Genomic DNA, 14,131 nt, shown 5'->3' with positions numbered 1-14,131 from the left:
AGAGAGAGAGAGCGAGCGATGAAAGCAGTTTTTACAAGTACTGAAAGTTAGGCATCCCTCTAGCCCCCACTGTCGCCAGACATCTACCGCACCTGACTGTGGAGCCATCCTACCACCCATACTGACCAGGCCACTATGTGGGACTTCTGACACAGGACGTGTGGCATGAACAGCTGCATTTGCTGTGAAATCGGTCTCCTCAGTTAACTCTGCGTGTCTCCTTTTCCTGCAGACATAAACGAGTGTGAGGATATCAGTGACAACGTGGCGCTGTGTAAGAACGGGGCCTGTACCAACACCGAGGGGTCGTACAAGTGCACCTGCCTGCCTGGCTTCCAGGCCTCTGCCAAGCCCCATGAATGCATCCCAGAGGTCCCAGTAGCTGGCTTTAGAGAGAGAGTGGCAGGGAAATGAGGGTGTGCATGTTGGAGCTTTTTCTCTCCTCCCTCCACCAGCCCACACCCTTACCCTCACCCCCCCGCCCTCTCACAGGGCCTGGCACTAAACCTCCATCAAAAAACACTGAAACGTCCACGCTTGTCCCCTAAACACACACACACCAACACACATACACACATACTCTTATTGACTCTTTCATATTTTCTCTCTCTCTACCACACAAATACTCATTCACATTTCCACAGGGGACCAGGAGCTATCCAGTGAATGTATTCCATGGGATATCCTATTTCTTAACATTTATATTTTGCCTAAAGGGATTTTCTGAGGAGTGACCTTTTATTCAGTGATCCCAGGCAGTTTGGTATGCATACATACATTTTTTCTGCATTGTTTTTCTCTATGTGTCTTTTTGGTTGATTATTTATTTCATGTACATGACAAGGCTCTGTAAAGTAAGAGGGCATAGGATGTATATTGTCTTATTTGTCAGACCAATATACTTTACTAACGATGAGGGGAAACAGTGTGAATAGTTTTTTAAGTTTGGTAACTAAGCCTGGAGGAAGCTTATTGTCGTAAGCATGCCACATGTTATATTCATATTATAACATAATAATCACATTGCTATACAGGGAAAGTTACTTTCAAACCACTTTTTACTAGTATTTGGGATGCTTCTGTTGTCAGCAAGGCCTTTAAAAGGACCAACCACCCCTTCCACTGGTCTTCTGTGTTTCTTATAACAGTGCAATCCTACAGTCCTCATCCTCGAGACAAAGAGGCTCCTCTGTTGGCAAGGTTGTCTCAAGAGCAATAACTACGATCAAACAAGGTCCAGACCAGATTCATATGCTATCACAATGTTGCTTTGACCTGCTGCCAGTACAAAGAGAGAGAGAGAGAGAGAGAGAGAGAGAGAGAGAGAGAGAGAGAGAGAGAGAGAGAGCGAGAGAGCGAGAGAGAGAGAGAGAGGGAGAGAGAGAGAGAGAGAGAGAGAGAGAGAGAGAGAGAGATATATATAATTGAATATGGGCTTGGAAAGGCTATAAATGTGCAGTACCAGTCAAAAGTTTGGACCTACCTACTCATTCCAGGGTTTTCCTTTATTTTTACTATTTTCTACATTGTAGAATAATAGTGAATACATCAAACCTATGAAATAACACATGGAATCATGTAGTAACCAAAAAAAGTGTTAATAGATTCTTCAAAGTTGCCACCCTTTGCCTTGATGACAGCTTTGCACACTCTTGGCATTCTCTCAACCTGCTTCATGAGGTAGTCACCTGGAATGCATTTCAATTAACAGGTATGCCTTGTTAAATGTTAAATTGTGCAATTTATTTCCTTCTTAATGCGTTTTGAGCCAGTCAGTTGTGTTGTTACAAGGTAGGGGTGGACACATCTCAACATCAACTGTTCAGACTCTCTGAAGTCATTAAAGATCCCATGGCACTTATCGTAAGGGTAGGGGTGTTAACCCCGGTGTCCTGGCTAAATTCCCAATCTGGCCCTCAAACCATCATGGCCACCTAATCATCCCCAGCTTACAGTTGGCTCATTCATCCCCCTCTTCTCCCCTGTAACTATTCCCCAGGTCGTTGCTGTAAATGAGAATGTGTTCTCAGTCAACTTACCTGGTAAAATAACAGTAAAATAAATAAAAAGAGGACACTGCGTGAATCAGGCCTTCATGGTCAAATTGCTACTAAAGGACACCAATAACAAGAAGAGACTTGCTTGGGCCAAGAAACACAAGCAATGGACATTAGACCAGTGGAAATCTGTCCTTTGGCCCAATAAGTCCAAAGTTGAGATTTTTGGTTCCAACCGCCGAGTCTTTGTGAGGTGCTGAGTAGGTGAACGGATGATCGCCACATGTGTAAAAAAAAATACAGTAGAAATACATTACTGTACTTATAGATTTCTTAATTCCATTATTTTACTTTTAGATTTGTGTGTATTGTTGTGAATTGTTAGATACTACTGCACTGTTGGAGCTCGGAACACAAGCATTTCACTACACCCGCAACAACATCTGCTAAATATGTGTATGCGACCAATAAAATTTGATTTGATTTAGTTCCCACCGTGAAGCATGAAGGAGGTGTGATGGTGTTGGGGTGCTTTGCTGGTGAAACTGTCGGTGATTTATTTAGAATTCAAAGCACACTTAACCAGCATGGCCACCACAGCATTCTGCAGCAATACGCCATCCCATCTGGTTTGCGCTTAGTGGGACTATCATTTGTTTTTCAACAGGACCAATACCCAACACACCTCCAGGATGTGTAAGGGCCATTTGAACAAGAAGGAGAGTGATGGATTGCTGCATCAGATGACCTGGCCCCCACAATCACCCGATCTCAACCCAATTGAGATGGTTTGGGATGATTTGGACCGCAGAGTGAAGGAAAAGCAGCCAACAAGTGTTCAGCATATATGGGAACTCCTTCAAGATGGTTGGAAAAGCATTCCAGGTTTAAGATGGTTGAGGGAATGCCAAGAGTGTGCAAACCTGTCATCAAGGCAAAGGGTGGCTACTTTGAAGAATCAAAAATATGAGATATATTTAGATTTGTTTAACACTTTTTTTGTTACTGCATAATGCCATGTGTGTTATTTCATAGTGTTGATGTCTTCACTATTATTCTACAATGTAGAAAATAGTAAAAATAAAGAAAAACCTTTAAAGGAGTAGGTGTGTCCAAACGTTTGACTGGTACTGTATATGATTAAATATGTAATATGTTTGTATAGGCTCCACTAGCCTTCTCCCACTAGTCAAGAGAGTAGTTAAGCAAACATATTGTCCCATAGCAAATGTTTTATGTTTACATTCAATCACATTCCCATTCACAATTGACTTCAGATCCCATGTAAGATCATTCCCATTAATGCATCTCTGATTGTGAGTAAAGGCTTTGTTGACGAGGTTTAGGATATTTTGTACAGATCTAGTACTATGTATTAATGTTTTTGTTACATTCTAATAATGCATATAGTGCAGCCAATATTTTTGTTTGACAAAAAAAAATCTAAAAAATCCAGCATTACAGTTTAGCCATTTAGATTTATATATTTCTGTAAAAAAAAAACTTTAAAAAAACATATCTTTATGTATGAGGAAAAGTGGTTTACACTGTACCAGAGAAAGTGTATGTATCCTGCCCTGTGGAGCAGACATTGAAATGTAATGTTGGGGAATGGCAGTACTTTTTTAAACACAATGTGGTGCCATTGATCCTACAAGTACAATACAAAGAAGAATGCCTTCTGAAATGCAAGCATTATTCTTTGTGCCATTAAAACACAACTTGTTTGCCTTTCAAATAATGTTACTGGGAACAGTATGTCATTCTGGTGACCTTTTTTAAAATCAATATAGTGAACACTATTCGTCATTTAACATTGTTGTCCTTTCACATTCAACTCTAGAAACATATGATTGCTGATTAGTCATGTTTTCAAATTTTCCATGAAGAGAAATGCGTATCTTGCCATCACCTATCTTACACATATTTGGAGGATGCCTTCTTTCAATGACTGATGCCCTTGACCTGCATTCAAAGAGATGCTCACTGTACTCTTTATCAGTCTATCTATACTGTATGATTCATCCCTCCACAAGTCTTACATTGAGGTTAAACAAATTGTGAACATGTATTTTATATTATTTAAAGCTTTGTAAACCACAAGTTGTGGTGTAGGATGTGATGTATGCTGTGGTCAATGAAAATATCATGTTCATTCCTTTTGTTTACCTCTTGACTGTAGTCACTATCTGTCATCAAAATAAACTTTGAAAATATCTATATTTATTTGTCTCCCTTTATCTGTGGAATATTCTACACACATTACACAGATACAATAATATCCTCATTTCGAAACCAAATGTTTATAATGCAAATATACTTTCAGCTCAAATGGAGACACTTGCATGAGTATGGAGGGCGATCAATGCCAGTTTGAGAAATATAATATATCAGCGCGCATGATTCATGACCTAGTGAAAATGCTATGTTAAAATGAAAATCGAAAATGGCTAATTGAAAATTGGAAATGGTAAATAGAAATTATAAATGAAAATGGTAAACACAACATGACAAATGGTTTACAGATAATGGTAAATGCTATGTGCAAAGTGGATGTCTACATTTTCCAACTGCCCAATTTAGTACTTACTCTTTTCATTTTCAAAGTGTATGCAAATTGCTTCCCGGAGGCATGAACCAGGAGAGCAACACAATACCACCATGCAGTGATACATCCTAGCCATGCTGTGTTTTCTGTGCATTCATTTTAGACTAGTGTAACTGACAGGGTTTGAACCTGGTGTCCTGTACACCAGAAGAACAGCTTAGCCAAAGCCTAGGAAATGTAGCTTGGGGAGCCAATGCAATTTTTCTGGTCTTAGCAAAGTTACTCAACACTAGGCAAAGTTATTCCTCATATGTGCGTGGTCACCAAACCACTTCTCCTTGGTTAGCTGTTCACATAATGAGTAACCTTGTCTGATACCTGAAGAGTTGCATTGGCTCCCAGAGCCTTGGCTTCAGCTAAAAGCAGGCCTATGCTTTTCTGGTGTGCAGGAGACCTGGGTTGGTTACACTAGTCTAAAATCAATGTACAGAGAGATGTACCACTACATGGGGGTGTTGTGTTGCTCTCCTGGTCCACGCTTCCAAAAATCTATTTGCATACACTTTGAAAATTCTAATGCAAATTGAAATAGAAAACACTTAATTGGGTAGATGGAAAATGAAAACAGCCACTTTCAATTTCAAATGACATTTTGCGATTTTCTGTTTACCATTTGGCTTTTTTCATTGATCATTACCATTTTTATTTCAAATTGATATAATTTCACATTTTTCAATTTTCATTTTAACTTTGCAATTTATCGTGGAATGAATCATGCACACTGATATGAAAATAAAAATACATTGATCATTTTTACATTCTTATTTAGCATTTAAGCATTGAATTTTTGAACTGGCACTTATCACCCTCCATACCAGAGAGGATTTTACGTGTTGTGAGCATGTGTGGTGTGCGAGCCTGTGATTTATTGTGCTCTCTCGCCACCCAGTGGCCGTAATGTCTATGCGTACAGCACAACCACATTGTGGAAGGCGTTTCCCACTGATCCCCAGCCTTGTCCTGAATTTCAGTTGTATACTGGGAAATTGTGTCCATATTCCCGTGTCATGGATTTAATGAAGGATGGAAAAGCATACAGATCCCAGAAACCACGCAACGTGCGTGGCTAAAAATGGAGTGTTGAGATTCGACTACATTGTGCGCGTGCTGCGCCCTTTTTGCAGATATTTCATGAAGCACATCGGGTAAATGTTTTGTTTTATTTTACAATAATACCGGTAGATGCTTTGAAATCTGTGCACCGTAAATTCCGTCAGGAGTGTATGCCAGAGTAGTAGTTTAATTTTTAGAAATGCTTGTTTTCCAAATGCGTAAAATGTAACCAGCAAAGTCCTGCTTCTAATGCATTACGTTACCTACGGAATATCAGGTGAAAACAGGAATGATTAGATTGATAGTAATTTTGGTTGAAAATGCACAAAGCTGTCTGACAGCTGCTACTGCGAGCTAGCTACAATGCTAGCTAGTGTACGGATAACATTACAATATATATTTATATTAATTGCAACGTTGTTATGCGACATTGTTACTAGCTAACTATTCCCTGCATAGACCAATCTACAATGTAACGGGACTTGTTTTGCTGCTGCTTGTTAGCTACTTTGTTGTAGCAGTCTGTCACAAACATTCCACTGACAAAATATTCCTATTTCTTAAGCTTTCTTTGGACATTGTGGGCGGTTCAAAGAATACCAATTAAATTGACAAACTTTGTTTAAGTTTTAACTAATGGCAAAGAAAAAATGTGTTGCACAATACAACGAAGAATGCTCAATGCTACGAAATCGGAGAGGCCAGATGAATACAGGGGAGCAGAGCCCTGTTTCAACCCATCATGAGTCGACCCAGGAGGATGATAGACTGTCTGAAGGTGACGGCCAATCCTTAAATGGGACATCAGCACAACATGACCAGGGCATTTACTCTCCAAATAATGTGGCACAAAGCACAGCTTTCTTTCTGTTGGTGGTGTTGCTCTCTTTTTCCACACGCCTTTACAAAATCATGGAACCCCCTCATGTATGGTGAGTGATGGTGCCCCAAGAGACGTTTTAAGGCTCCCTCATGAAGTCACTGTGTGTTTATGTATCATCTGATTGTGTGATCCTATCTGTTTTAGCTGGGATGAAACCCACTTTGGGAAAATGGGGAGTTACTACATTAACAGGACCTTCTTCTTTGATGTCCACCCACCACTTGGCAAAGTAAGACAATGTCATTGTCTTTTAGCATTCTAAACATTCTTAGAATATCTCTTTCTACAGTCATCATTACTTCCAAAACTTGATAAGTATCTTGATTATTGATTTACATAATGTGTATGTGTTTTTAAGTAACCATTCCCTCTATGCCAGATGCTGATCGGGCTAGCTGGGTACATGACTGGCTACGATGGCACCTACCCTTTCCTTAAACCTGGGGACAAATATGAGCACCACAACTACTGGGGGATGAGAGGGGTAAGGCCTACAAAGACTGAATGGTTTTTATGTTGTGTGAATAACGTCATGCTCCACAGTACTAGTTTGACCTGTCAACGTGCTCTGCCTCTGTGCAGTTCTGTGCATCCCTGGGCTCCTGTCTGCCCCCTTTGCCTACCTCACAGTGCTGGAGTTGTCCCAGTCCCCGACAGCTGCCCTCATCACTGCTGCAGTGCTGGCCTTTGGTGAGTATGTACCACCAGCACTAACAAAGTAACCAGAGACAGCCTGGGGGAGAGTCTGGATCTACTTTAGCCAATTACCTTGCCAAACAGACTTGATTATGGACTGGTCAACCATTCTTATGTTATAACTGTGGTGAAGTTTAAGATGTGTATTGTGTTAGATCACCTTAATCTAAATAACTTGTACCTTGGGCTGTCCCCCCCCCCCCCCCCCCATTCAGACACTGGCTGCATAACCATCTCTCAGTACATCCTTCTCGACCCCATTCTCATGTTCTTTATAATGGGAGCAGTGCTCAGCATGGTCAAGTTTAATCGACAGAGATATAGGTAAGGAACCTCCAGAGCAGAGCAAACCTACATCTGAATTGTCAGTTAAGTCATTAGAATCAAATTAAAGGGACTTGTTATTGACCAACTTTGTACATAGTGATGCTGCTATGCTCTCTCCTATGGTGTTCAGGCCCTTTAGCGCACCCTGGTGGTTCTGGCTGGTACTGACAGGGGTGAACCTGTCTGGGGCTCTGGGGGTTAAGTTTGTGGGGCTGTTTGTCATCCTGCTGGTGGGAATGAACACAGCCTGGGACCTGTGGAGTTTGCTGGGGGATCTTCACCTCTCTCTGGTACTCATCAACTGATTATGAATCACCTATGATATTGATGTACCAAACTGACTTACATTGGAGGCCAACACTGACTCCTTCTCCCTTTTCTTCGTTCTACCAGATTGATTTTGGGAAGCACGTGTTGTCCAGGGTGTTTGGGCTTATCCTGCTTCCCCTGTTCCTGTATGTTACAATATTTGCAGTCCACTTTGTTGTCCTGAACAAAAGGTAAGGTGATTATTGGCTATGCTTTTGTTATAGTGGGGTTATTGGAAGGCTTTAAATTGATTCGCCCCTAAATAATGTCTAATCACATTTACACAATGTGTTTCCATTGTCCCCTGTCTCCAGCGGTCCAGGAGATGGCTTCTTCAGCTCTGCTTTTCAGTCCCGTCTGATTGGAAACAACCTACACAATGCATCCATGCCTGAGTGTGAGTTGATTTAAATAGCATCTTCTACGTTTTTGTCTTTACCATAGTGGTGCCTTACAGTATATTTCCACTTGTCAGTTTGAATGACGGGTATTCAAATAATGTCCTAAGTAACCCCTTGCTTCTAATAATGCTGATCTGTCCTCCTTGTTCTACTATGATGGTGGCCTGTGCTCTCCTACAGACCTGGCATATGGCTCTATCATCACTGTGAAGAACCTGCGTATCGCTGGAGGATACCTTCACTCTCACTGGCATCTGTACCCAGAGGGTGTCGGAGCAAAGCAGCAGCAGGTCACAGCATACCTCCATAAGGACTATAACAACATGTGGCTGGTGCATAGATCCAATGACAGTGATGGTGAGAGGACAGCCTTGTTGTGCAGTCAGAATATGTCACTCATAAAGGTTCATTGCAACATACGTATTATGATGTATTTTGTTCTTCTTTTTTTTTTTTGTCCAGCACAATCAGGAGAACCTGACCTTGTTCGTCATGGTGACATTATTCAATTGGAGCACAAAGAGTAAGTGGTTTGACAGTGACACCCCTTATCTGTTTGAAAGCTTATCATTGTACTGCACCCATACTGTACCTGTTTTGACATTACAACAAATTCTTCGGTGCAATAATGGTTGATTCTCCTGTGTCCATCCACCAGGACTACCCGTAACCTTCACAGTCACCTCCACGAGGCACCTCTCACTAAAAAACACTTCCAGGTCACAGGCTATGGCATCGTGAGTAAGCATATACAATGCTTGCACAGTTCTCAGAGGTTATTGATAGGTTGTGTGTGAGAGAGGTTTCATTCTTCAGCCTAAATGTTGATCAGTATCATTCCTTTCTGGTGCTTTCAGAATGGAACAGGTGACCCTAATGACCTGTGGCAGGTGGAGGTGTGTGGGGGTCAGAAGGGCGACCTGGTCAAGGTGTTACGCAGCAAAGTACGCTTCCTGCACCGAGCAACTGGCTGTGTGCTCTACTCCTCTGGCAAGACTCTCCCCAAATGGTAAGAAATGGAGGAATGATCTAGACTCTTCTAAAGTTCTCTAATATCTTTATTTACAAACGTTAACATTACAGATGATGACAGTGTCAAATTGTGTCTTCTCTGTTCAGGGGCTGGGAACAGGTGGAGATTACATGTAGCCCATATCTGAAGGAGACCCCAAACTCTCAATGGAATATTGAGGATCATATCAATACCAAATGTACGCCTCCATTCCTGCATTTAAAAAAATTGTGTTCCCGTGGCCCACTGCTTGATATGTGATGGTGTTGTGTGTTTACTTAATACCTAAAGGTGTGTGTTTTTGTTTGTGTGTGCATTGATAGTGCCCAACATTAGCCTTTCAGTGCTGAAGCCCCACTTCCTGGAGATATTGCTGGAGTCCCACATCGTTATGATCAGGGTGAGAGAACAAGACAACACAAGTGTGCCAAATTCTCCCACACACTTATTGTATTGATTACAACTAAATGTGTCTCTTTTTACAGGGTAACAGTGGGTTGAAGCCCAAAGACAATGAAATGAACTCTAAACCCTGGCATTGGCCAATCAACTACCAGGTTTGCATGTTGAATACCCCATGACTTCAATGTGGTTGGACAGTCCCAAAATGAAATAGTCTCTTATTACTGTGCCTTTGTTCTGTTTTTGCAAAGGGATTGAGGTTCTCTGGAGTGAATGAGACTGAATACCGTGTCTACCTGTTAGGGAACCCTGTAAGTACCTCTCTCCACTCACTGAGTATGCTAACACATAACACTGCTACAATATAGTTAAATCTACCTCTTCTGCAGGTGATCTGGTGGCTGAACCTGGTCAGTCTGGGCCTGTATGTGGTTATGGTGGCAGTGGCCTCTCTGGCCCTCCGCAGAGGAGTCCAGCTGGACAAGAGAAGAATTGGTAGGAGCTTTTAGAACTTCCCTGTCAGTTTCATGAGTAACTCGTTTGAGTACTTGATTCTAACACGGATGTGTGTGTGCAGAGCATTGTCGCGTGCTGATGGAAGGTGGAGGGCTGCTGCTCCTGGGCTGGTTGCTGCACTACGTACCCTTCTACACCATGGGCCGCATCCTCTACTACCACCACTACTTCCCTGCCATGCTCTTCAGCAGCATGCTAACAGGTAAAGTGGGTCTACCCCAAACACATGCTCCCCATAATGCCCCCTTCATATTGATCGCACATTACAGACTCATCCAGGAGTCATACATGAAATAATGTTGGAGTAGTTCAGATCATGGAAGTCAGGAACCAATACACGCAGTCAGTCAGGAAAGCAAAGGCTAGCTTTTTCAAGCAGAAATTCGCATCCTTTAGCTCTAACTCCAAAAAGTTTTGGGACACTGTAAAGTCGATGGAGAACAAGAGCACCTCCTCCCAGCTGCCCACTGCACTGAGGCTAGGTAACACGGTCACCACTGATAAATTCATGATAATCGAAAATTTCAATAAGCATTTCTTAATGGCTGGCCATGCCTTCCTCCTGGCTACTCCAACCTCGGCCAACAGCTCCGCCCAAGCATCCCCAGCTTCTCCTTCACCCATATCCAGACAGCAGATGTTCTGAAAGAGCTGCAAAACCTGGACCAGTACAAATCAGATGGGCTAGACAATCTGGACCCTCTCTTTCTAAAACTATCCGCCCCCATTGTTGCAACCCCTATTACCAGCCTGTTCAACCTCTTTTCTTCGTATCGTCCGGGATCCCTAAAAATTATAAAGCTGCCGCGGTCATCCCCCTCTTCAAAGGTGGTGACACCCTAGACCCAAACTGTTACAGACTTATATCCATCCTGTCCTGCCTATTTAAAGTCTTCGAAAGCCAACTTAATAAACAGATCACTGACCATTTCAAGTCCCACCGTACCTTCTCCGCTGTGCAATCCGGCTTCCGAGCCGGTCACGGGTGCACCTCAGCCACGCTCAAGGTACTAAACGATATCATAACCGCCATCGATAAAAGACAGTACTGTGCAGCCGTCTTCATTGACCTGGCCAAGGCTTTTGACTCTGTCAATCACCGTATTCTTATCGGCAGACTCAATAGCCTTGGTTTTTCTGACGACTGCCTCGCCTGGTTCACCAACTACTTTGCAGACAGAGTTCAGTGTGTCAAATCGGAGGGCATGTTGTCCGGACCTCTGGCAGTCTCTGGGGGTACCACAGGGTTCAATTCTCGGACCGACTCTTTTCTCTGTATATATCAATGATGTCGGTCTTTCTGCGGGCGATTCCCTAATCCACCTCTACGCAGACGACACCATTCTGTATACTTCTGGCCCTTCCTTGGACACTGTGCTAACTAACCTCCAAACGAGCTTCAATGCCATACAACACTCCTTCCATGGCCTCCGACTGCTCCTAAACGCTAGTAAAACCAAATACATGCTTTTCAACCGTTCGCTACCCTGGACGGTTCCGACCTATGTGGACAACTATACATACCTAGGTAAACTCTCCTGCCAGACTCATATTAAACATCTCCAATCCAAAATCAAATCTAGAATCGGCTTTCTATTTCGCAACAAAGCCTCCTTCACTCACGCCGCCAAACTTACCCTAGTAAAACTGACTATCCTACCGATCCTCGACTTCGGCGATGTCATCTACAAAATAGCTTCCAACACTCTACTCAGCAAACCGGATGCAGTCTATCACAGTGCCATCTGTTTTGTTACCAAATCACCTTCTACCACCCACCACTGCGACCTGTATGCTCTAGTCAGCTGGCCCTCGCTACATATTCGTCGCCAGACCCACAGGTACCAGGTCATCTATAAGTCAAGGCGGAGCTTTACCTAGCATAATCTCAGTTCACTGGTCACGATAACAACACCTACCCGTAGCACACGTTCCAGCAGGTATATCTCATTGATCATCCCCAAAGCCAACACCTAATTTGGCCGCCTTTCCTTCCAGTTCTCTGCTGCCAGTGACTGGAACAAATTGCAAAAATTGCTGAAGTTGGAGACTTATTTCCCCACCAACTTTAAACATCAACTATCTGAGCAGCTAACCGATCACTGCAGCTGTACTTAGTCCATCTGTAAATAGCCCACCCAATCTACCTACCACATCCCCATACTGTTTTTATTTTATTTACTTTTCTGCTCTTTTGCACACCAGTATCTCTACTTGCACATCATCATCTGCTCATTTATCACTCCAGTGTTAATCTGCTAAATTGTAATTATTCGCTCATATGGCCTATTTATTGCCTACCTCCTCATGCCTTTTGCACACACTGTATATAGACTTTATTTTCTCTACTGTGTCATTGACTTGTTTGTGTTATTGGCTTGTTTATTGTTTACTTCATTTGTAACTCTGTGTTGTTGTCTTGTCACACTGCTTTGCTTTATCTTGGCCAGGTCGCAGTTGCAAATGAGAACTTGTTCTCAACTAGCCTACCTGGTTAAATAAAGGTGAAATAAATAAAAATCCAGTTATATTTATAAAGATCTTGAATTGTCATCTCTGTCTCAGGGATTACTTTGGACACCCTGCTGCAGAGTGCTGACCTATGGCTCCGCCCACCCTATTCTCACTGGCTGCTCAGAGGAGGACAGGCAATGCTATTCCTGGCCATCCTTGATAGGTGAGATAAACATGAGACCTCTTCTGTGCCTTTGAACCTGATTTAAATTGTAAACATGGAAGTTTTCTGTTGGCTTTATTGGCTATATATATCACATTCACTGTATGTCATTGGCACAATAGTTCATCTACACCCAAAAATGAATTTTGAAATGGGTTTTTCTCTCTTCTCATCTTCAGTTTACATCTGTTTCTCTCTGCCTTTCTAAACCATGCAGCTTTTACATGTTTCACCCTCTGTCCTATGGTATGAGAGGGCCGCTGGCCCATGACCCTGATAGTACCATGGCTGGCCTGAAGTGGATGGACTCCTGGGAGTTTTAGGCAGGTGAACAGTCAGGAAGAGTTCTGACTGACATAGTGATGTATCAGTGGTATTTTAGCAGACATGCAAGTGTCTGTTTCTTATAGACTATGTGAACTTCAGTATTTTTCATAATGTGCATAGCTATGGATTGTTAAATATTTAACATTAAAGTATTTTATAGTCAGTTACGTCCAAATATTTCTAAGTGTTTTAATTCAACATTGAAAACTGAATATTTTAGTGACTTTCTACACTTGAATTGCGCAGCAGTGCATTGTGAAACAATACTAAGAACAGAATATACTGTTAACAATCATAGCCTACTATTTTTGTGATGGGAGATAAACACGTGATAAATACATTCATGTGCATTAGGTGGATGTTGAAATGTGTGAATGATGTGTTTTATTTAATTGAGACCGTTAGTGACGTCTAATGATGTCTATTGTACTGCCTTAACATGTTTTAGTTTTGTCTTGACTGAGTTGCAATAATGAGCTAAGTGCCTAGGGACTAAATCAATTTTAAATACTTATGAGAATCTAATATTCTAATTAAACGTTTTATGATGGGAATGAGTTAACCTGTTTCCGTTACATTATATCAAATGATCTTGTAATGTTTTCTCGGTCTTAGTGTGCACAGTATTGTATACATCTTTGGCAAGATACAGTGCTTTCAATATGACTGTCTGTTCTGCATTTTGCTTTCCCAAAGAAAGGAATCTGTTACTTTTCAATACAACTCTCCAAAACAACCTTTGTATATAGTGCGCATTCATTGCCTTTTGTTTCTCCTGCGGTGTCCTATATATATTTTTTGCAATGTGTGATCTTATTTCATGTGTGGGTATGATTTTAATATTTTTTTTGTGTGCATTTGTTTACAGACACGATCGTCATACTTCTCAAATACAGAAAAGCACCACAATGTCATGCATGCAT

The 14,131-nt window shown here is 41.9% G+C and overlaps 2 protein-coding genes across 2 annotated transcripts in view; both read left to right on the top strand.

Moving 5' to 3' along the window:
- The window catches only part of LOC115138494 (latent-transforming growth factor beta-binding protein 2-like), a 146,409-nt gene extending 142,190 nt beyond the window's left edge, over nt 1–4,219 (top strand). Inside the window, exon 41 of the mRNA XM_029675385.2 lies at nt 233–4,219. Coding sequence (XP_029531245.2) covers nt 233–414 — 182 coding nt within the window. The 3' untranslated portion in view covers nt 415–4,219. The remainder of the gene's footprint in view (nt 1–232) is intronic.
- Nucleotides 4,220–5,635: 1,416 nt separating this feature from the next.
- Nucleotides 5,636–13,944, top strand: pomt2 (protein-O-mannosyltransferase 2). The gene is given in 22 exon segments (XM_029675382.2): nt 5,636–5,750; nt 6,332–6,590; nt 6,686–6,770; nt 6,921–7,025; nt 7,124–7,154; nt 7,157–7,231; nt 7,453–7,561; nt 7,695–7,854; nt 7,958–8,064; nt 8,188–8,270; nt 8,455–8,631; nt 8,737–8,797; nt 8,933–9,011; nt 9,132–9,283; nt 9,394–9,485; nt 9,610–9,686; nt 9,772–9,843; nt 9,940–9,999; nt 10,078–10,183; nt 10,266–10,406; nt 12,770–12,881; nt 13,099–13,944. Coding segments are annotated over 21 exon segments (2,241 nt in total). The 5' UTR covers nt 5,636–5,750; nt 6,332–6,339; the 3' UTR covers nt 13,205–13,944.
- Nucleotides 13,945–14,131: the final 187 nt, after the last annotated feature.

This window comes from Oncorhynchus nerka, linkage group LG12, assembly GCF_034236695.1.
Source record: "Oncorhynchus nerka isolate Pitt River linkage group LG12, Oner_Uvic_2.0, whole genome shotgun sequence".
In the NCBI taxonomy this organism is placed as follows: Eukaryota; Metazoa; Chordata; class Actinopteri; order Salmoniformes; family Salmonidae; genus Oncorhynchus; species Oncorhynchus nerka.
The sequence above is the reverse complement of the archived record's forward strand: the minus strand, read 5'-3'. Positions and strand labels throughout refer to the sequence as shown.